This window comes from Arvicanthis niloticus, chromosome 7 (assembly GCF_011762505.2).
Source record: "Arvicanthis niloticus isolate mArvNil1 chromosome 7, mArvNil1.pat.X, whole genome shotgun sequence".
NCBI classification, from domain to species: domain Eukaryota; kingdom Metazoa; phylum Chordata; class Mammalia; order Rodentia; family Muridae; genus Arvicanthis; species Arvicanthis niloticus.
The window spans coordinates 2,030,170-2,054,532 of NC_047664.1; the positions used below are offsets into that span (position 1 = coordinate 2,030,170).

The window sequence follows — 24,363 nt, forward strand, 5'->3', positions numbered from 1 at the left end:
TCTTGGAGGGAAACTTAAGACATGGGATTTAAAGGGAAGTGACACAGCAGGATCTTTTAGGACAGGAAGTTTACACCGTGAAACAGGACTGCAGGGAAGCTCCTTTAAGGCAGGAAGTAAGCAACTCAAAATTGTTTCAAGAAGTCCCTGAAACTGATCAGATTTGCTAGGCTCCCTCCTCTACAAGAGTACTTTAAAGAGTAAAGACTGGTCTCTCAGATCAGCTTAACTTCACAGAAGCAGCAAAGACAAGATAAGCCTGAAAGAAGAGAGCAGCTGCTCTGCCTGGAAAAGATTCAGACCAACAGAGCCGCTAGGAAAGAAAGGATCCCAGACCCAACCTGCTGAGAGGCCTGCAGGTTGTTAAGTGTGCTCCAGGTTTCCAATCTTTATAAACTGCTACTCATGCTGCAGGGGCTTTTGGTGAAGCAGCTGAGTAATTCTGGCTTCCTGTAAATAATCCTTTATCCATATTCTTGTAAGTAACACCAATAAAACACTGGTTCATCAAGTTGGTCTTTGGTGATACCTATATTTTGGACTGTCATTGGCTCCTTATCTGGGGTAGATGTTTGTAAATATCTTCCCAGAAATAGTGCCATGCAACAGCATGAAGAGCAATGCCTGTTTTCACTGCCTGTTGTGTGACCATGCCAACACACAAGACCACATGTGACTCTTGATGCTATGCGTGGTCAGGTGAAACACACACACAGGAAAGCACTGGAGAGACAGTGTTACCTACCATGGTAGAGGTGTCCTAGGCCTGCATCGATGTAGCAACTGTAGGGCCTTTGGAGGCTCAGATACCATTTCCCTGAAGAACTGTCTTGCGCTGTAGCTCTAGTGTCAAATAGCAGAAATCTCACATCTTGCTGCCCACTGATCTCATCCAGAAAGTGGATGGCTGCAACCAATTTGGACCTGAAGACTTCTGTTTGCAACTGTAGTGATCTGAATGAGAACGGACCCCACAGGTCCATTCATATATTTGAAGGCGTGTTCCATAGTTGGAGCTATTTAGAAAAAAATTACAAGGGGTTGCCTTGTTGGAGGAGGTGTGTCCCTAGGGTGTCATTCCCAGTTAGTTCCTTCTGTGCTCATGGTTGTTATCCAATCATGTAAGTTCACTGCTACTGCTCCGGCACCATGCCTGACAGCCTGCTACCATGTTCCCTGCCATGAGAGTCATGGGCTCCACTACCTTTGAAACTGTGAGCCCCAAATTAAATCCTTTTATTCTGTAAGTTGTGTTGGTCACAGGATTTCATCACAGTAACAAAAAAAAAAAAAAAAAATAACTGAGATATTTACTCCCTGCTTACCTACAGTGCAGCTATATCCTGACATCTGTAATGTGTAATGACTTGCCAAAAACAAGAGAAAGAACATTAACTCATGAGCTGAGGCAGTGGCTCAGTTGACAAACACACTTGTGCAAACATGAGGACCCGAATTCAAGTCCCTAGAGCCCACATAAGAAGCCAGATGTGGTTATGCATGTCTGTAACTTCAGGAATGAGAAGGGAGACAGGAGGACCACAAGAGCTCACTGGCCAGCTCGACTCAGTGACAGACTTGTCTCCAGAGTAAGGTACAGGGTCATAGTGTAGGACATTCAACTCTTCCTCAGGCACACATACAACATACTGAAAACAGTCAGTTAAAGCCACGCAAACCTAATTTGGTCACTAACTTCTTGCATTCCAATTTTAGAAACTGTAAGTCTGACCAGAGCTTTAGAAGAAGTCATCAATCCTGCAGCCCTACCGACAGGGGCGGCAGGCTCCTTGCCGTGATTGCTACTGTCACACACAGCTTCAGACTGAAGAGCACTTCCTCTGGGAACATATAAATCACATGTGATTCCATTTCTGTTTCTGCCAAACTATGGTACCCCATGTTGGGTCAAGAGTAACATTTTAGAAGTGATATATGGAACTGAGGAAGGGGAGTACACCCAGGGGCACACTAGACGAGCAGGTGACAAGCCTCTGTGCTCTTGCGTTACTGTGATTCAGTGCACAAGTGAGGCAAGCCTCAGCAGACAGCATCTAGAGCAGTCCTCTACCCCTGCAGAAGCCCCTTGGCATCCACAAGGTCAGATCTCCTGTCAATATCAGAACCTGAGGATGCACAAGACCCTTTGATAAGCTTTTTTTTTTTGCACATCCCCCTGAATCCTTGAAATCTTCTCTAGATGACTTACAGTAAATTATACACTGTGGCCAAGCACGGTGGCCCACACCTTTAATCCCAGCACTCGGGAAGCAGAGTCAGGCAGAGATCTCTGAGTTTGAGGCTCATATGGTCTACAAAGCAAGTTCCAGGACAGCCAGGACTACACAGAGACCCAATCTCAAAAACCAAAACCAAACAAAACACAGCAAACACTATATAATCAGCAAATGTTATACTATGGTTATGGAATAAGAACAGAAATAAATCTTTTTTTTTTTTTTTTTTTTTTTTTTTTTTTGATTCTTTTGTTTGTTTGTTGTTTGGTTGGTTGTTTGGTTGGTTTTTCTTGGTATTTCCTACCCCTGGATGGCTGAGCCTGGAAGATCAAGAGGGCTGATCATGTCTATAACATAACACAGTATCTGTCAAACTCTTACAAATACTTTAGATAAAACATTGCCAGACTGGGAGATTTTAGTTAAGTTTTTCTTCTGCTTTTATTACAAGCATATAATATTAATTGGCAAAACACTGAATACAAGCTTCACTATCATAAAATCAAAACATTAAGCAATATTCCAAAAGAGATTTTAGACAAAAACTAGCCACTGATGGTACAAAAATTACACACTAACGCAATCATAAAAAATGTAAACTTTCAAATTAAACAGTCAAAACCTCTGTATCCGCACCATTTCGTACACCGAGACAGTTGCTAGTGTGGTTGCACGCCAACGAGAGCGCTCAGGCGGTGCTGCTATCCATAACCTGACGCTATTTTCACTTGGGAAAACTGTGTCTGGCACAAGCTGAGAGCTGGAAGTCAATGGTGAGTGTGAGTCACTGAGTCACTGCTGAAGTGACACACACACCTCACAGGCAGACTTCACTTCTTTCTCCAAATGTGCTCTTGGATGGGAGTAAATGACAACAGGAACACTGGGTGTGAGACCACAGCCTGCACAGCTGCTCCTGACAGGAGCCTGAAAGGTCTAATCCCTGCCTGCAGGAATGCAGGGTATGCAGACTATGGTGCAGTAAGTGACTTCCTAATCTACACATCTCAGTTTATTTACTTGGTGTATTTAATATCAAGGCAGAGAAAACTTTTGTTTTCATGTTAAGGTCACATGTGATGTGTTGGGGCTTAAATGATTTCCTGAGGAAACAAACACGTGTGTGTGTGTGTGTGTGTGTGTGTGTGTGTGTAAGTGTGTAAGGGGATTTCACTATCTGCACTCATTACTTTCAATGTTTTAGGAACATATTTAATATCCATATACAAAGTAGAACTCAGTTGGCTCATCCCTAGAACATTTAATCCAATGATACATTTCAGAACACTGTGATACACCACCCTGTATGCCCTTAGAAACAAAACACACCAACCACCAAAGACTCTGATGGCCAGGGCAGGCATCAGGAGCTGCAGGCCAGTGGAAGGCAGCACTACCAGGTGTAGACCGTGAAACCTCAGCCCCCAGGGGGCTCAGTCACAGACTTAGCTCAAGGACTTGGGTGCACCCACACAGAATGCAAGCCTAAGATGGTGCTGACCTCATCACTTCCTGCCTGGCTGCTTATCTGTTAATATTGATAGAAAGTACACACACACACACACGCACACGCACACGCACACGCACACGCACATAATCCCAGTAACAGCATTCTTATAATAACAGTGAAAAAGGCAAAACCAAATAGCTGAATGCACAGATCTTGAAATTCCACCTCTATTCCCTTTCAATTTAGTAGATGCTAGATCACAATTTAAGCACTAATAAACGCATGTTGGAACCTATTGCACAAAAGCATAAAAATGCTCTTCATCCCTATAAAAACATACAAACCAAAGACTACAAAAAATAAAAGAAGCTTGCAAAACATCTCACAATTTTATCTTATATGCCTGTAAATAAAGCTGGACCATGGAAACCAAACAATTGGATGGGAAAATATGATAGAAGGCTTAAAATAGAATAAATAATTTTATAAAGTTAAGTTTTCTTTTTTTAACCCCCCAAATCTTAAATTCAATATTATATATTCTATCTGAGTTTTCTATTTTTGTGAAAATGATGTTGAGCGAGACCGCGTGCTGGGAGGCTGGTCCCAGGGCTGCCGGCCAGACGCACCCTATTTCTAGCGTCATCGGCAGCTATGAAAACAACTTCGCAGGAGCTCCGCCTGCTGAGAAAGCTTGACAGGACCAATCGCTAACTGATCCTAGTGTTCATGCTGGAAAAATAAAATTCGGCCTTGGATGTCACGTGGAGCTTGGCAGGAGCAAAACAAGGCGCCCGGAAGCTTCCATCTGACGCAAGCTCACTCTGCTTCATCTCTGAGCGAGGTAAGGCTACGGGTCAGACCAAAGGGCAGAAGGGCATCAGGAAGCCGTCTGCAGTTCAGACAGGCGGGTGATGGGTTCTTAGAGAAATAGGTACTTTGCTGCTGAGGTTTAACAGGTTGCCGTGGCGACAGAAGCAGGGCTGTTGGGGCAGTGGCGCCCAGCTAGGACATCGGTGGCAATGTCCACCTCGCTGAATACTTAGATCTATCAACTTAGCACCATAGCAAAGTCAAGTGATTTTAAAAGTAGCTACAAAGTTACAAATATATATCATGAGATTATACAGCCATACTAAGTTTGATCTGAACTGTAAATTAACTTTACTTGAATTTGGAGGCTTCTAACTTTAATTTCACCACATGGGAAATACCTAAATTCTAATGTAACTGCATTGTGAGAACACGGTCTTGCAGAATGCTTCAGCAGCACTTGTGTTCTGAGGTAGAAAGGTAATATTTACGCATAAACCCTCGTATAGTAACTCTATAAATGATTTGAATGAATAGCAAACTCAGGAAACTGAATAATCCAAACGGGCTTACATAGAGAGGTGAATTTTCATTAATTGGAAACAAAGAGCTTGCTTTTGTTTTAGAAGGTCAGACATTAAAGACTGAATTAATATGGATTGTTGTTCCTTACTTACCAACATTAAATCTCACTAATCGCTGCTTCTGACACTGTGTATGTGAAAGAGGAAGTAGAAGAAAAAGTGGGTGTTGAAAAACCCAATCCCAACTGTCAAAGCAAATCCAAGAAAACTATTCCAGTTGCTAAGGTGAAGGACTCAGACAGCCTGACCCTCAGGGATCCACAAAGATCCTCACATGCTCACCAAGAGCAGAGGTACTGCTGGGGTTACAGGGTCCCTCAGGTCCCACTGGGCCTGGAAGGGCGGGAGGTCGGAGAGGTAAGAGGGTACCCAGACTGAGAAGTCCCTGGGACCGTGGGGCAGGACCTGTTCTCCTTCCTCTTGCCTTCATACCCCTGAGGAGGAAATAAAGTTGGATATGCTAGTGTCTTATCCACTCTCTAACCTAACAAAACAATAAATCGTATGTGAGAAAGGTGTGTGTGTTAACAAATAATATCCTCTCTGACTGAAAAGCAACTTCTGCTGAAGCGAGTTGTTTCCTCAAGTGAGCAGTTTGCTCAGTTTACCTTTCATGAAAAAGACCCGAAGAACGAATGTTAACCCCATGATCAGGAAGCAAGCCTGGAAACACCAACTACCAGGAACATGGAGGCTAGAGGCTGCCTCCTAAGTGTCTTTACAGAGCTCCCCAGCAGATGGCTTGTGCTGGTTGATAAGTGACAAACACAGCCACCACTGCACATTTTTCCAGCAGAAGGAAAACAGAATGGAAGAGGCAGGAGCTTCAGCGGTGGCCTTTCCAAGGAAAACTGTCTTTCCCAGAACTTTCAACAAGCCAGTGCTGTGCTGCGCTGGCCTCTAGTTTGACCTCTAGTTTGCCTTACTCGGGGTGCCGGATTACAGTCACATGACAGTGGGGAGTGATGGAAGGCTTCTTGCCTTGCCCAGCCAACTCAGACCATCCCAAGATACACAGTACAAGACTCAACCTTGGGAATGGGCTTCTGTTGTACCCTAGAAGGTGGGAAATAAAACACCATGGCTAAATCATAGCATTGCTGCAAGCCTCTTTGGGTATACTTTAAATTAAAATTTTATATATCTCTTAAGTCTTCAGGAAGCTAAAGGCAACATAAATATTTACCATGAAAAGACTTTCAATAACTTACAAAGGACTTAATAAAAGTACAAGTATTTTTGAGGCTGAACATGAAACCTAATCCATGAACTAAACTGAAATGGACTCAAGATTCTCAAGACCTGGAAAGCAAGCAGAGGCGCTGTGAGTCGGACGTGGTGTGGGAGCGTGCTGATGTCTCACTTCTTCTCTGGCCTGTGGACTGGAAGCAGAGACGAGCGAGCTGCGAAGTGTTTCCATCCTCTGTAAACTCGTGCTGGTAGTGTCTTGTTGGGAGTGGATTCTCTCATACAAAAGTTATAAATATTCTCTATTCAGAAATCTGGTCCGCATGGCCCCCGAGGCAACACCCCACAGCACATCTGCCATGTGGAGTGCTGGGTGTGGGCTGAGTCTGCTGGGCTTACAGCAAGTCCATCTTGGGTCTGTAGTGTAGCAGGAGGGGTGCCTTCTGCAAGACAAAAGCAAAGGTGGCTGAGGGAGGTACAAGGGCCTGTACTGCGTACTCAAATCACAGGCACACAACTGTACCAGCAATGCCACAACTGAATTTAGTTTTAGATGACACGGAGTAATTGTCATTGGTCCCAGGTGACCCAGTGGTCGCCTGTGTCATGTTTGGGGCTCATGACAGGGCCTATGCAGCCAGAACCTGAACTTGTTCCTTCTGCCTACTACACTAGCCGTGGTCTCTCCTATGCAACCTCTTACACTCTCAACCCTTGCTGTAATCAGCACCAACTAACTATTGGTCATCCTGTTCTCTGGCGGCTTCGCTGTCTCCGTCCCCTTCTTTCTGGACAACAACATGGCTAGACGCAGAAGAGCTGCACTCCAGTCCTGGACAAGGACTGCAGCACCAGTTTCCTGACACAGAAAGATACCCAAAAGTTTGAGAGTTTGTTCCAACTACCACATCTGACCCCTGGATTCAGGGGATTAAGTGGAGTGGTGATAAAGACCCTGGCTGGGTGGATGGATCCAGAAAGACAGCTGTTCCACAGCAACGTCTGCAAATAAAGGACACACAGCGCAGGTGAGGATCGAGAGTCTGTCTAAGAATCTGGTCTTCAAAAGAACAACCAGTCTCACCTTGAATCTCCACCTCGTAACAACCACGAACTTGAGAGTGTGGTCCTTGCCCAGGATCTCCTCATTGCATAAAATGTCCAGCTGGTGGGAGAAGAGGCTTCAATTAGGTGCATGTTCAACCTACCTTTAAACGGGGGCTAATAGTAACATACGAACAATACTCTGAAACAAGCCCCTCCCCAGTCATGTGTGAACATAGGTTGTCTGCTTATTCATTAACTGCATCATCCAGCTGCAAGCACAAATTATAACAGAAAAGGAACATTTCTGTTAAACCCAAACTTCTTCAGGGGTCAAAGACAGTAGTATACTTCATAGCTGTGTTGCAGTGGTCTGGAGAGACTTAGCCTGGTTGCTCAGGGCATCAGTGATACCTGCCCTGTTCCCACCCTGGCTCTGGGCTTCTCTGATGAAGTTCTGGAGACATTATGTGTGGACGCCTCCCTGGATCCCCACCCACTTCCTATACTTCAAGTCATTGTCCTCCCTCTAAGTGGTAGTGAAGTGTAAGTCTGTATGTTCATCCACTGACCCTTCAAGGCCTAACCATAACCGTCATCAGCAATTTGGCAAGTCACAGCAATGACTCGACGTCACCCAGACAGAAATGTGAGATGGCACAACAAAGAAGTCACAAGACAATTTTTCTTAACACATAGAACACAGTCTGGTCCAACAGAGTACACAGGACCTTATCTGCACAGAGCACACTGGGCTTTCTTTACATACAGCTGCAGGGACTGATGTACACTTACTTGGTGGCCTACACCATCCAGGGTTTCACAATGTAGCCCTGCCCTCTATCCCTTGCACCTGGCCATCCTGCTCTTAATACAGTGGGGGAAATGTGCCCCTAGACTTTTTCTCACTTATTTAATGGACCTTAGTAGTCAGCAGTTTAAGGCTCCCTCACCCTCATCTTACACAGCACATGCTCCACAGAGACTAGACTGTTACAGCATGTGGAGTATGTGTCCTATGCTTCAGTCTCTGAGGGGTCTGGCTGACCCCTCAATCTTCCTGACAATGGCCTATTCCTAATTGCACCTAGTCATGGTTCTATGTCTCCTTGTCTGAAGCCTAGTGCTCACAGGCTCATCTGACCAGCACTGGCTCTCCCCTGTCTCAGACTCAGTACTGGTCATTATACAGTTTGCACATGGGTGCTTGAGGAGGTGCATGGCGATGTCTCACTGTTATTTTAAATTTGTATTTCCATGAGTGTGTGACTCAGTGACTCCAGTGGTCTTATTATCTCCTAGGCAGGGGACAAATGTTGTTCTCACAGCCACATAAGAGTGTTTCTTGTTGAGAGAGTGGTGAGTAGAAAACTGGCCTTTGGGTCCATGAAAGCTCAACTGTCTGCTGTCATCTTTACCAAGTGGTGTTTACTTTGTGATACACAGGCTGCTTATTGCATGATGTCCTCCCCGACAGCAGCTCTTGTGATGGGCCCTGAATATTCAACGTCTATGACAATGCTCCCCACTTCACACAGCATTAGGGACTGCAGAGCTCAGAGAGCAGTAGATTCACCTGGAACATGCATGAGCCAAGGACCACTTGCAATGAAAATGCCACATTTCTTGTTGGTCCCCATGGAGAAATGTCCCTATGTGTGGAAGGCAGTCTCCCTTTGAACTTCCTGATATCTCTAGCTCTGCATAGTACATAGAAGCCGCTTCAAGTCGACACCTTTATCTTCACAGAGTCCAAGGCTCCTGTGACCTTCCTACTTCCCCCTCTACCTTATTTCCCAAACAAACAAAACCCTGACTTGCCTTTTCCTATGGGCTCCTGGTAGCTAGTATAAAGTCATGTCTTCATTCTGTGTCTTCCACCTTCTCCCCAGCCTCCCGTGTGGCTGGCTCAAGGCTGAGCATGGGCTCCCTGACAGTCCGTTTTGGACCTGGTCCTGGGTCTAAGACACAGCTCTGAGAGATCATTGGTCCTGGGTCTGAGACACAGCTCTGAGAGGGCATTGGTCCTGGGTCTGAGACACAGCTCTGAGAGAGCATTGGTCCTGGGTCTGAGACACAGCTCTGAGAGAGCCCTGGTCCTAGGTCTGAGACACAGCTCTGAGAGAGCATTGGTCCTGGGTCTGAGACACAGCTCTGAGAGAGCTCTGGTCCTGGGTCTGAGACACAGCTCTGAGAGAGCATTGGTCCTGGGTCTGAGGCACAGCTCTGAGAGAGAGAGAGCATTGGTCCTGGGGTTCGAGACACCACTCTGAGAGAGCACTGTGACAAGACTGCCGGGAATGTCTTGCAGAGTGGCAATAATTTAATAGCTTAGACTGGGTGGCTGATGAACAGCTAATATAAAATAAAACATTAACATATTAATGTAAGTAAATTAAGTTAATATAACTGATTTAGCAGTTAATATGTGCTATAGGCTGGAACTCTGGTTGTAGTGTAGGTACTTGCTGTCACTGCAAGTTGTAAGAGCTGAAGAGAGATTCTCTAGGTACAGGTCATGATTTAAGCATTTCCCCATGGTCCTGCCTCCCAGTACCACAGGGATGAAATGGCGTTTTCAGCACATGGATCTGGGGGATACTGACTATAAGAAGACCCTCTTCCCCCTTGATTCCTTGGGGCTTGTGACCAGATCACTCCAATCTCTGCTTCTGTTTACTTCTTATCCAGCTTCCCCCAAATCTATATCTAAGATGTTCCTCTACTGCATACTAATACAAAATTCTTCTCACTGGGCTTAGGTTTAGCAGACAATCTGAGATGTTACAATCTGCCAAGACCCTCTTCCAGTGGGTCACACCCACAGGCTCCAGCGGGATACTGGCTCAATTGCTAACACAGCTTTATACACTACTCTCCAAACTATATTAATCACCACTCATATGTACCTGCTGCAACATGCTGGCACTTGTCTTGTTTTGACAAGTTTATGTGTCCCACAAGTCCTTCTCCAGACAGCCTCAGAATACTTTTGAGGCAACACTTCAAGTCACTGACTCTTCCTTGATTCAGCTCCTGCTTATATTTTTGTCCAAATGCCTGGCTTTCTGAACACACATACTCATAAGTCTGTGCGATGAGCCCCAACAACAAGCTATGGGTCTCTGGTTTACTTTATTTTCAGTTATTAATTTAACCTCTATATGTCATATCCATCTTTCATTCACTCATCCATCCACTCATCATTAAATTTAAAAACACATTTCTGAGACTAGAAGAATGGCTCAGTGATTAGGTGCACCTTACCCTACACCCACATAGTGGCTAACAAGTGTCTGTCTGTAACTTCAGTTCCAAGGGATGTGATGCTCTCATTTTTTTGGCCTCTGTGGGCACCTGGCATGTACATGGTACACATATGTGTGGGTAAAATATTCATACATATAAAAAATAAATCTTTTATAAAAACAAATTTCCAAACAAGGGGCCAGCAAGATGGCTCAGTGGGTAAGGGTACTTTGTTACTAAGCCTGCCAACTTCTGAGCTTAATCACCAGAATCTTCATAGTGCAGGGAGACAATGGACTTTTGCAAGCTGTCTTCTGATCTCCATGCAAGCACCACTGCACACTTACACACACACACACACACACACACACACACACACACACACACACACACACAGAGAGAGAGAGAGAGAGAGAGAGAGAGAGAGAGAGAGAGAGAGAGAGAGAGAGAGAGAGACACACACAAATTAAAAACAAAAACAAAAAAACCCCTCTGAACAAGGCTGTTAAGGGGTGTGTGTGTCTTTTGCTGTTGTCATTTTAACAAAGAAGACAGGCAAGAATGGTCTACCCCAGCTCTTTGACTGATGGCTACCTCATTGAAGGAGGAGAGGTTAAGCTTCTTGGCGATAAATTTTTTCAGGTGCAACACAGTTGCTTGGGCTGAGCATCTGATCCACTTCCGCTTGAGGCCACGCAGTTTGCTGCTGTTGCACTCCAGACAGATGCTCACCTAGAAGAGAGCAGGTAAGAGGTCAGGACTGCTACGCTCAGAAGTTCTCCTGGATGAGCATTAGCTCCTACACCTATGAGTACTGCTCTTTTAAAATCAGAACAGCACTGTAGAATTTTTCTTATAACTTTTTTGAAAACCTCCTTAGAGTCTTTGTAATGCTTAAACACCCTAGCCTGTCAATTTTTGTCTTCACTTACAGTCACTCTGAGAGTTATGTATCTATTTTGCCAAGGGCACTGAGTCCCTCATGTTCTCATATGGCTGCCCTTGAGTTGTCCAGACAACTGCTGTCCTGAGCAAGGGGTGTGAAGGAAGCAGAGGAGTGCTCTTGGCACAGAAGGCCTGCCTCCAAGGACGGCGCTCTGCGTGTGCCAATGCTCAGGGCCAGAGTAACGGTGTGGGATGGAAACCCTCACGTGGAGTTGAGTGTTGGATCAGACAAGTCAAGGGTAGTGCCAATGGGAATCTGCTTCAGAGAGACAAAGCTTTATCCTAGGACTGCAGAGAAATCCTCCTCTAACACAGTTTCATTCAAGCTTCTCAAAATTCAGGTACAAGAATTAAAAAGGAAAGTAACCAAGATGTGTATCACAAGCTCCCAGTAGATACAAAAGTAAAAATTAAACATAAGATACTGAGTAAAGAACAGTATATAGGCATAAAAACATAACTTCTAAAAATAGCAAACACATTCACTGAAGTTAAAGATGCTATGGGTGCCTGAAACTGAAGATTATTAGTCTTAGCTGAAGACAAAAAAAAACTTTCTCAAATACCATTTGAGGACATTACTGTAGGGGTTGGTCTGGTGATGCTTGTATTCAATTGCTAAATTCTATACCCCAAGATCTGGTTGTTCCAAGACTAGCAGATCCTCACATATAGGTTATTATGTAACCCTTGACTTAAAATTTGAAACTATTGGTTAAATAAAACTGGTGACAGCCAATCACTGGGGGGAATAGAGAAAGATGGAGTTTGAGTTACCAGGCTAGGGTTGAAGGTAGGGACCATAAGGTGGAGGAGAGAGGAGAGAAAAGGGGTGCAGATGGATAGAACAGGAAGGATCCATTGGTTGTGATGGAGCAGTAGTTATGTTCCAGAGTGAACTGCCTCCCTAGGACACCAGACTGCTGGAGCAGAAATAACCTAGAGAATTTCAAACAGCAAGTATCTAGGTAACACAGTTGAGGCAGTAGACAGACTTGCATTAGAGGTTTAGATTACGGGCAATCCCCCCAGTAACTGCGCAGAGCTAGAGTCAACCCATGGCCCAGAGTGGTCAGGGTTCTGCTTTGCCTAGCTGTGGTCCCAGAGAGGTAAAGATCTTTCTGCCACTAGATGCCAGTAGATGCTAGCAGGGGATTCAGAGGGCAGCACAGACAGGATCCTCTGGTCACCAGTGAAAGGAAGTAGAAAGCACTAGAGCCAAAGCAGGGTGCTCAGGTGAGCACTTGACAGCAGTCTTCTAAAAAGGCAAGACAACAGCCTTAATACTCCTCCAGAACAGACGGTCATAGGGCACAACTTGTCAGTGCCAGGAGTTGCACCTAGGGCACACAAGGAAGTACACAGCCTGTGTGAGATCAAGAACATACACAGAGCTTAGCTCCAGACATTAAACAAAAACAACATTCACTCCTTAGATATGCTTTAAGAAACTCGAATAAACATTCACAACAGTCAACAGGGATTTTTTTTTTTTTAACTGTAAAACAAAGAAAACACTTTGAACAATTCTATGCCAACCTACAGAAAACTGACATAAGAAATGCCAGGGACTGGGCAACCCAGTGGCTTCCAAAGCATAGGGCTGAGTTGTGGCAAGGAACACAATTCCTCCAGAAAGGCTAGTAGGTATGTGGCCCACAAGGTGGGGTCTGTATAACCGGGGAGATGGGGGGTATTGCTTGAGAGTTGTTCCAAGGCACCTACAGACAGTGTCACCTCTGTCACTGAGGCTCAGAATCAGCACAGCAGATAGGGTGCAGGGCCACTCCAAGGTGACTGCAGGGCTTGCTGCCCATAAAGATAGTCAAAGTGGTCTTCTCGCCAGAAGGAACTCTTATCCAGCGAGTATCTGCAAACCTATTCTGTGGAGCTATCATTAACTGCAGAAATGCACATGTTAAAAATAAAACTCCATCATTCCAGCCCTGAATATACTGTCTCAGTTACTGTGTCTTCTGATAGAGCCAAGATCACCCCACTGTTTACAGCTGTCTACTCATGCACATTCATCTCCCAGGAAGCTATAGAACGATTATTTCCAGTCAACTTTGGCATCATGACTAAAGTCAGATTGGGAAAAGGACCTGTCTCTTACAAGAAAATCATGCCAAGTTTTCTTGGTGGTGGCGTACATTGGTTCTTTGCATATTCCCAACATGCACTGATTACCACATGCTGACCCAATCACCCATGGAGCAGAATAAGCTGTTTTCAGTGGACTGTCTGAGGCTGTATATAAGACAGCATTACCCAGGAATAACAGAATCTTTGTTCCTCGATATGTGTCTCATTCTTGTTTCCCTGCTGCTGGGAGAGGACATCTAAGCACAGTGACAGCCAACCAGGCGTGGTATTTCATTACTCCCTGTTTCATCAAAAGCACCATAACTATTAGAACTGACAAACTCAGACAATACACTAGGAAGTTCTATAGACAGGGATACAGAATTTTATCAGATCCTTCTATGGCACTTCTGTGGTGATGTGTGTGTGTACATACGTACGTATGTACATACATCCGTACATACACACATACATACACCCACCTGATAATGTGGCAAATGAGACATGGATAGCCCTCAACATTGCATGCTTACTTCCTTTCATTTTGCTAATGGGTCGCTTCCCTTGGGGGCACAGCAGAGAAGGCACCAAACCACTAACAGTGAGTATTTGCAGTGGGCTGGAGAGAACATAATCTGACTGTGGACTGTAATTCTGTATGTCTGAAAGGCTTTACAGTCAGCATGTGTTGCTTTGATAATTGAAACAAATAAATAAAAGGAATACAAAGAAAAGTTAAGAGTTAATCGGAAGAGAACTTTATGGTGTTTAACCTGTTACATCTTCAGGAGACACTGAAGCATGCAAACATGGGGTAAACTGAGGCCAGACACTTCACAAAGGTGGCATTCTCACCTGCTCGTCACTCCTGTGGTAATCGTTGTCCTCCTCCTGCTTCTCTTCTGCTGTCTCTTTATTTGAATTGTCATCTGCTTTGGTTTCACCTTTTAGCACAAACAGAAAATGTTGTACAGGTTGAAATATCTCTAATCCAAAATTCAAAAGTTCTAGTATATAAAACTTTGAGGTGTAAGTGGAAACTGTCATAAAAGGCAGAATTAAAATGTTGTATGCAACTTTTCCAAAATGGGGGAAAGATCCAATTCAGAAACACTTCTGGCTCTGAGCATTTTGGACAAGCAAAGCCCATATGAAGACACCATATTAAAATATTTGTAAAACCTGGCAGTGTACCAAAAATGATGTTGATATTTACTCTACTGAAAACAAACATACAAGGAGCACAGTGGTAGCAATGAAACCATCCGCGTGTTTGCCGAGAAACTAAGGAACTCTGGGGTATGAGGCCCTATGGCCACAGCTTGGTGAGGCAGGTTTTGGATTATGTGTCTTAGGGCACTCAGATTTTAGATCAGTGTGTCTGAAGGGGCTCAGAAGATGGAGAAAGTGACCAAAACTGCTACAGACAGCAGTGATAAGCCCCCAGGACCACTCAGCACTTATCATAGCAACCTACTTCTCTAAGAAGCCTGGCTCATGGAACCTTATTTTTGGACACATACTCAGGACCAGATTCCCACTTCCAACCACCTTACCTACTCCTACCCAGCCTAGTCTGGCTCCCAGTGGGACCTGGTCACCACTTTCCTTAGGCTGTTAAGCATATACAGGGTAATCTTAATATCTCTCAGGAACTTATATGGTTTCACTAGCAAAGTGCCAGTACTTAAAGATTTGAATAATTTTTAAATACCGACTTAAAAGTACCTATTAACTTTATGCTCAAATCTAACTGGCATTTGGTTTTTTATTATAAAGCAAACAAAGTTAGAATTTTATCTTAAGACTATCTACCACGTTTTTTCCTTAGGCCCTCTGTCCAATTCTGTTTTCTTCCACATGACCCCTAGGCATTTTCTAGTATCTCTTGTACTCTAACTAACAGGTCCAGCTAGCAGGGTTAATGAAGAACCTTTTCAGCAACCATCAGAAATGATCACTTTCTGGAAAAACTACTTTAGGTAAAGTGCTCTGTGAGGGAAAGCTTGATAAAATGAACCTCTGAACTGCATGGTGGCCTGACGCAGCTACTCACCATTGCGGGGATCTAAGTGCTGCTTTGCTGAGCACGCCTCCCCCTTGATGTCACCTGGTACCTCCATGCCCAGTTTGTGATAGAATTCCCTCTGTTTCCTCATTTCCGCTATTAAGAATAGAGACAATTTTAATATTCAGTAGGAAGGACGTAAGTAGTAAAAACTGCCCACTAACATCACATGAAGAAACTTGTAGACTAGATGACGAGTCTGAAGGATGTAAATAGTCAGAAAATAAGCACAGGTCAGGATTGGAGCATTAATGACTGCAGCAGGTATTCAAGAACACTGACACAAGACGCAGGTGGGAAGAGCCAGTGTAACCAGACAGGCTCTGGAGCTGTAGGAATGCTGCTCAGGACTATGACCTAAGCTCCTCGGCCCCCTAGGATGGGTTATTCATCATCCAGAGCAGGACAGATCCTAAGGAGGCAGTCTCAGGGACTCCTCAGAGTATGACATACATCATCATTGACAATGTGGCTGCCAGTGACGTCCTATATTCCACACACCATTTTGGCATAGGCAGCTTAGTGATCCATACATGCTGCCGAGTGCTCCCACTGTCCCTGTAGCCACGGTGGTCACAAGCTGCCATCAAGTGCAGAAGAGCTCTCACTAGGCTGAGGGCAGGAGATGCAACCGAATGACAAGAACAAACCCAGAACAACCCTGTCCTGAAAGCTTGTATTTGTGTGCCAAGGTCACTTGGTCACATCACAGACTACAACAGTATCCAGTGGCCATGTCTGTCTTGTACTGAGTGAAGACTGCTCCCAGTGGCTGTGGGCAGTAGTGGCCATGAAAGAAATGCAAGAAAAGGGAAACAGAAATCTCCAACCTACAGAGAAAGTTTCTTCTTGAAGGCAGACATCTAGTCATGAAGCTATCCAGGGCTTCAGATCATTGTGTTTCTAGAGATCATTAGCCAATAAAGCAGCATGATCTGTCCTTAGATGGTCAGCATATACCCCCACTGGCTAGACCAAGCTGATACCTTGTACTTAGAGGAAATAATCAATTACATGAGACGAAAACAGCTTCTGACTTAAACAGCAAAAGCCCCATCCCTGAGACTAACATTTAGACCCAAATGATATGCACCAGATCCTAGCTGCTGCTCAGAATATACAGATGGCAAAGGAAGCTTAAAATGTTTTATTCAAACCAAAAAGCTGTAAGTTACTCTGTAAAAGATACTTTATATGTAGTGAAACAAGAAATGCTTCCTTAAACCTCTAAAAATCTTTTTTTGTTGTTGTTCTGAAACAGGTTTACTAACTGGCCTGGAACTTATTGTATAAACCAGGCCAGCCTCTAACTCACAGAGATCTTGCTTTTGCCTCCTGAATGCTGAGATTAAAGACATGTGCCATCATGCCTAGCCTTATTAAACTTCTCATCTGCATATCTGTCTTTTCCTATAGACCCTGAACCCTTAGAACCCTAGCATCTAGCCTAAACAGATGTTTTGCAAACCCTGACTATACCAGTGTGAGGATACTTAAACCGTGGATCTGGTCAGAGAAGGGGCCCTTTTACAGTGGAGGGAAGCAAGGGCTCAACCAAAAAGATGGCAAAAGTATCAACTAGAGATATCCTTGGGCCAGAGAGATGATTCAGTGGTTAAAGATGCCTGACACCAAGCCTGACAATCTGAGTTTGATACTGTGACCCACAAGTGGAAGGAGAAAACTGATTCCTGAAAGTTATCCCCTGACTTATATATCCAACCACAGCACCATATACCAGGGCACACACACATGGATCCCCACACATACATATACATACACAAAAATAAATAAATGAGGAAAGAGAGGTTCCCATTTACAACTATATGAAAGACAGCCCTAAAACCAGAGCATGGAACAGTTTCTGATAAAGGGAAGCCACTCAAAGTGGCCTCAAAAGCAGCTGTGACCTGAACACCAAGGCCCAGAGATCAAGGAACTCAACAAAGGCAGAAATCACCCAGCTTCTGACACCACGACTACTGCCTATTTCCTTAACTTTCACTTATCATAATTTAAAAGGGTAAGAAGAATCATACTCAGTGTACGGTTGAATCCAATGTCTTCTGAAGACCCATGTTTAAGGTTGCCAGCTATGGTGCTCTTGGGAGGTGACTGAACCAGGAGAGTTCTAACTTCTGAGGATGTGGAGAAGGCAGGGCCTAGGTGGAGGATGAAGATACCTGCATGCTTCTGGAGAGTAACTACTCCTAGGCCTTCCTGTCTGTTTTTACTCCTCTGTTTCCTGGCCACCATGACATAAGCAACTGTGCTCCACCATGTTCTCCTGCTTCACCATGACCCACAAATAATAGAACCAGATGACCATGGACTTAAAAATCCTAAAACTACGTGACAAAAATCACTTCTCTAGGTTATTTGTCACAGAAAAAAAAAAAGTCTAATATGCCCAAAATCAGGTATATACAGATACAGAAACACTGCCAAGCATGTTGGCACAGGCCTATTAATCCCAGCACTTCGAAGGCAGATGCAGGTAGATCTCAATGAGTTTAAGACCAGCCAAAGTTGGATAGTCAGACCCTATCAAAAAAGAAACAAAAAACCCCACTAAAACAAAGAAACAAACAGATACAGAAACATTAATTGGAATTGTTTTGGCATTATGTATCTAAATATATCTAAAATACATTAGAATTTAGCCAGTGTTAATAATCTATCCCAAAGGCCAGCAGGTCAATGTGTAAGGATGTCTTACTTGTAAATTGAAGAATCACAAACAACTTAACTGCCTCATGACCAACAGTTGGAGCTGAGCCATTTAAACTTGGTCTACAGTACATGGGTCTCCTCGTACTATAGGAGATATTCCTACAGAGGCCATGAATATTTCAGCATTGTCCAGAATCAACAGGCAGAATAAATCCAACAGATGCATTCTGGGACCAGAGTAGGGTCACTTACCCCAAGGAATCTTAAGCAGCCACTGTAAACAGTGCATGTGGCAAGGAGCATGTGCCATGATACACAATTATGGAAGAGACAGACTATAAAACACAACTGGCTCAGGCTCTACCAGTGTAATGCCCACACACTCCAAAAAAAAAAAAAAAAAAAAAAAGAAAAGAAAAAGAAAAAGAAAAGAAACACCGAATTCTCTTGGGATTTAGATGCAGAACATCATCTGAGACTACACAAACAAACATTCCCAGTGACAATACTCTGCCAATGAAGCAACCTGAACTAAGTGTCTGCTCGGCATACAGTGGGTGCAACCCACTGGGGAAAGGCTGAGTTACACACACCAACAGGAAACCAGATTCTATGCACACCAGCCCCACTCAGCATCAAACTCCAGCTGGCTCCTGGTTTTAAGCTCTGTGACCAGAGGACTAAACTGAGATGCTGATGTGAGCTCAGGAACAAGAGAGAAGCACATTTCCATAGCTTATTATAGATGAAATTCAGGATTCAGTAACAAGGGACTGGAGATAGACCGGGGTTCTTTGCAGTTCAGCCACAGAACACTTGTCAATCAAAATACAGTAATGGGAATGAAGTATGCTCTTTGTAATGAAAGCCTACTGATAAGAAGAATGAAATTGTTTTGGAGGGGAAACACTTATTATTCAACTGTGTTTAAAGGTTATTGCTTCAGTTTCTCACCTCATCTCTTTATCTCACCGACAACACTGAGGCAGTTTCCCCCTGGAAACCCACTGGCTATACTAGCCAGAGAAACAGGCAGGCAATCGTCACTTTCCCTGCCATCCTCCAATTCCAATTCTGCAGTCTCATCCCCAACCATATAGCGCAACACCTGCAGGGCCCTGTTTCCTCTCTTCTCCCACTCACTGGGTCCTCAAGGCAGACTCAGCCTTCCTCCTGTGAACCCTCCCAGCCTCCCACCCCCCACTTCTAGCCCATCCCCACTCCCAAGTTCTACCAAGGGACCCCCAGTGGTCACATCTGACAGGAACTCAGAAGCACTCCCTACCAGGAAACCCACAGCCACCACACACCCTTAAGATCTACAGAGAGAAACAGAAATTAAATGAATAAATGAATGAATGAATGAATAAGTGGAAAACCTACCCAACAAAGACAAGACTAGATATCAACACCTAAAATTACAATTATTCCAAATCCAGATTCACCTAGGCATAAGCATAAAAACAATAATTTCTATCTTGACTTATTTTTTTCATTTAGTAATGAGTTATCCAGTTTCCATGAGTTTGTAAGTTGTGGGAAGCCATGGCAAGGCCTCACTCTTGGCAAACACTCACCCTTGGCTCTCCTATCTACTGTTCTTTCTGCTTACCTTCCATGATTCACTTGTCAGTTCTCAGAACTTCAAACAAGGCCTCATAGCAACCCACCTTAGTAACCCTTCCTCCTGACCTCTAGATTTAGCCAACATCCTGCTAGATAGATGTTTTTAGAACCCCTGGTAATGGAAAGGCTTTGTGAGAATAACTTAGTTAGACCCCAGAGCTGCAGCTAGCTTCCTCTACCTGCAAAGCCCTCTTTCCTTTCCTACCCCTCCCCACTTTCAGAGTACATAACCTGTGTGAACAATAAAAGTTTTGCCAGCTTGATCAGACTTCTTGACTTGCTGTGCCTTCTTATTTTCTCTCGCATCTCAGTCCTCTCCACAGGGTCTAAGGGTCCCACTTGATTGTCCAGCTGGACTGGACAGTAAGTTCTGTTGTTTCTACTGTTGATGTCCAGCTTTAATCCATAGTGTCAAACAGGACAATGTATCTCCACTAAAGCCCAACAACCCTACTATAGTAGGCCTTGAGAAATGCTAAAGCACAAACAAGAATTTCAAAATAGCCTTTAGGAATATGCTCAACAATCTTAAAGATATGAATAAATCTACTGATGAAATCTATGACAATACAAACAAATGGTAGAATGAAATGAAGAAAACTGTTCAAGACATGAGAGCAGAAAAAAAAGAAAACCCAAATTGAGGGTTCCAGAAATGAAAAATTTAAAAACAGGAACCTCCAAGGCAAGCCTCGCCAACAGAACACAAGAGATGGAAGGCAGGACCTCAGGCGCTGAAGATAAGATAGAAGAAATGGATATCAAAGAAAACTTAAACTGAAAAACCCTCCAGGCACAAAGGAAAACTCCAGGAAATCTAGGCTACCATGAAAAGACCAACTCTACATATAATAGGAATAGAAGAAGGGGAAGAAACCCAGGTCAAATACACAGAAAATATTTTCAACAAAATCACAGAAATTTTTCTTAACCTAAAGAAGGAGGTGCCTATCCAAGGTAAAAGAAGCATACAGAACATAGACTGGATGAGAAAAAAAAATTCTCCATGACACACAGTAACCAAAATACTAAATATACAGAAGAAAGAATATAAAAAGCTAGAAGGGAAAAGTGACCAAGTAAAATATAAAGACAGAACCATTAGAATAAAACTTGACTATTCAATAGAGAATCTAAAAGTTAGAGGGACTCAGACAAACTCTTAAGGGACTAGACAGACTATAATACCCAGCAAAACTTTAAAATCACAAGAAATAATTCAATAGCAAAAAAGACATTCCGCAATAAAACAAAATTTAAGCAGCATCTATTATCTATAAACCCAGCTCTTCAAAAGACACTAGAAAAACTTTCAACCTGAAGAAGTTAATCACACTGACAAAAGCATAAAGAATATAAAATCTCAAACCAGCAAATGCCGGGGGTGGGGGTGGCGGGGGGGGACCCCAACCCACACTACAACAAAATAACAGGAATCAACAAACTCTGCTCATTAATAACTCTCAATATCAGTGGCTTCAATTCTCCCAATAAAGGCACAGAGGAATAGACCAGATTAAAAAAAAAAAAAAAAAAAAAAAAAACCAAACAAACCCAGGACCATTCCCTTTGCTTCAAGAAATATATACCTTAACATCAAAGACAGACAACAGCTCAGGGTAAAAGGATGAGAAGATATTCCAAGCAAATGGATCCAAGAGACTTTACAAACTCACAGAAAGTTGACAACCAACTACTGAATGAAAAATGGGCCAAGACAGAAATTAAAAACATTTTAGAATTGAATGAAAATGAAAATACAACATACCCAAACTTATGGGACACAATGAAGGCAATTTTAAGAGGTAAGTTCATAGCACTAAATGACTATATTAAAAAATTATAGAGATGCCGGGCAGTGGTGGCTCACGCCTTTAATCCCAGCACTTGGGAGGCAGAGGCAGGCGGATTTCTGAGTTCGAGGCCAGCCTGGTCTACAGAGTGAGTTCCAGGACAGCCAGGGCTACACAGAGAAACCCTGTCTTGAAAAACAAAAAACAAACAACAACAACAAAAAAGTAGAGATCTCATATTATTAACTGTAACAGCATATCCGGAAGCTCTAGAACAAGAAGGAATAATATCCAAAAGGAGTAGATGGCAAGAAGTAATCAACCTCAGGGCTGAAATTAATAACATAAATAAAATAAATAAAAACAAATAAAAATACAGTACAAAAGAAAATGAATGAAACTAAATGAACTAAAAGGCAGAGAGAGGATATGAAAAGCAGGACATAACAGCAAATATCAAGGAAATGCAGAGAATTATATGCCATACTTTAAAACCTATATTCTACAAAATTGGAAAAATATTTTAATGAAAAAATTTGATATATAATATCAAAGTAAATCAAGATCAGATAAACAGTTTAAACAAACATATAAACCATAGTGTAATAGATGCAGTCATTAAAATCTCCTCCCCCCCCCCAAAAAAACCATCCCAGAACCCAATGGTTTTAGCACAAAATTCTACCAGACTTTCAAGAAAGAGTTAATACCAATACTCTCTTCAAATTCATGAGGCTACAGTTACCCAGATACGTAAGCCACATAAAGACCCAACAAAGAATATTGCAGCCCAGCTTCCCTTATGAACATGCAAAGTTTCTCAAAAAAATACTTGCAAACCAAATTAAAAAACCTATCAAAAGGACTAGCTACCATGATCATGTAGGCTTCATCCCAGAGGGGTATAGGAATGGTTCAACATAAAACCACATGATCATCTCATTAGACGCAGAAAAGGCCTTTGAGAAAATCCAATACCCTTTCATGGTAAAACTCCCGAAGAGTCTAGAGATACAAGGGACATACCTCAACATAAAACGGGTGATTTATAGCAAGCCCACAGCCAATGTCAACCTAAACGGAGAGAAACTCAAAACATTGCTACTAAAATCAGGAACAAGACAAGGCTGTCCACACTCTCCTTACCTATTCAGAACAGACACTACATGAAGTCTTAGCTAGAGCCATTAGACAACTGAAGGAGATCAAGGGGATACAAACAGGAAGGAAGGAAGTGAAAGCATCTTTATTTGCAGATGATATGATAATATATATAAATGACCTTAAAAATTCCTCCCAGAAACTGCTATAGCTGACACTTTCAGCAAAGTAGCAGGATACAAAATTAACACAATCATCGATCACAGCACACAGGGGTCTTCATGTACTTGGCTACAGGATCTTCATGTACTTGGCTACATGCTTACAAAATTCTATTGCAAATGCTTCTGAAGATCTCAGCATTTTATCTCAAGGTATTCTTGTTGTTTCCTAAGACTAACACAGCCTATGTATCACAGGAAGACAATGGAGGATCTAGAAGTAAGACATGTGGGAAATGAGGATGCTGCTGAGGAAAGGGTCTGGGTCCAAGAGCCAGTTATGAGCTTGAACTGAGAGCATTTCAACTCACCTTCCTGGAGGCCTGGCACCAGCTTGTAAACAATGTCCTGCATGGTTCTGTCATGACTGCAAAAGAGAAGGGGGAGTCATCAACCAATGTAAATACTGTAATTATTTAAATATTTAACAACCCAAGGTTGGATTTTCCTTCCAGTTTGCAATGAAAAAAATGCACTAAAATATATCCAGGACTTGAATTGATAAATCATTTAATTTAGGTTCCAGCTATTTGGGATGAGAAGGTCACTGGGAACAGTGCCCCGACCCCCAGTCTGTTGGACAAAGGGTTAGGCTCAACTTGTTGGACATAGGCTAACACAAAAGTGCAGAACTACTTTATCTACATATGGTCCTATTATAGTTTGCTACTTTTAAGCATTCAGTATAATTATGTCAATTATATAATTATATTCTTGATTAAAGTGTTAGAGAATTTCCTAATTTTCAAAAGATTTTAACTTCTAATCCTCACTCTATAAGCCTATATGACTCTTATATTACACTTCAACAAATGCACAAGAATCCAGGCAGCCCGGGCTCAGTCCCGGGCAAGCTATCTAACATCACTCACTGCATACACCAACTTGTGGGAGCTCTTGGCTATGAAGCCCAACTACATACTGTATGAGAGTCATCGAGCTCCAACCCTCCTTGTCACTATCCACACAAAGAAATACGGTCCACACCTAGACCAGGATGCACGCACACAGGTGCAAATGTGGACTTCGTAGACTGGAGACCGTGCTGATTGGTTTTTACCAACTTGGCACAAACTAGGATCACCTGGGAGGAGGGAATCTCAATTGAGGAACTGCCCCCATCAGACTGGATGGATCTGTGGCCATGGGTGGTGCTGGGATCTTAATTAGTGATTGATATTGGAGAGCCCAACTTACTGTATGTAGTATCAGCCCTAAGCAGGTGATCAAAAATTGTATAAGGAAACAGGGTGAGCAGGCCACGGGGAATAAGCCAGTAAGTGCCT

At 43.1% G+C, this 24,363-nt stretch overlaps 1 protein-coding gene across 1 annotated transcript in view; it reads right to left on the reverse strand.

The window, feature by feature from the left end:
* Nucleotides 1–2,653: 2,653 nt before the first annotated feature.
* The window catches only part of Pcgf3 (polycomb group ring finger 3), a 37,608-nt gene continuing 15,898 nt past the window's right edge, over nucleotides 2,654–24,363 (reverse strand). Inside the window, exons 6-11 of the mRNA XM_034508822.2 lie at nucleotides 23,389–23,444; nucleotides 15,652–15,759; nucleotides 14,451–14,539; nucleotides 11,160–11,297; nucleotides 7,357–7,437; nucleotides 2,654–6,715 (exon numbers count right to left, since the gene is read on the reverse strand). Of these exons, the coding sequence (XP_034364713.1) occupies nucleotides 6,668–6,715; nucleotides 7,357–7,437; nucleotides 11,160–11,297; nucleotides 14,451–14,539; nucleotides 15,652–15,759; nucleotides 23,389–23,444 (520 nt within the window). The 3' untranslated portion in view covers nucleotides 2,654–6,667. The remainder of the gene's footprint in view (nucleotides 6,716–7,356; nucleotides 7,438–11,159; nucleotides 11,298–14,450; nucleotides 14,540–15,651; nucleotides 15,760–23,388; nucleotides 23,445–24,363) is intronic.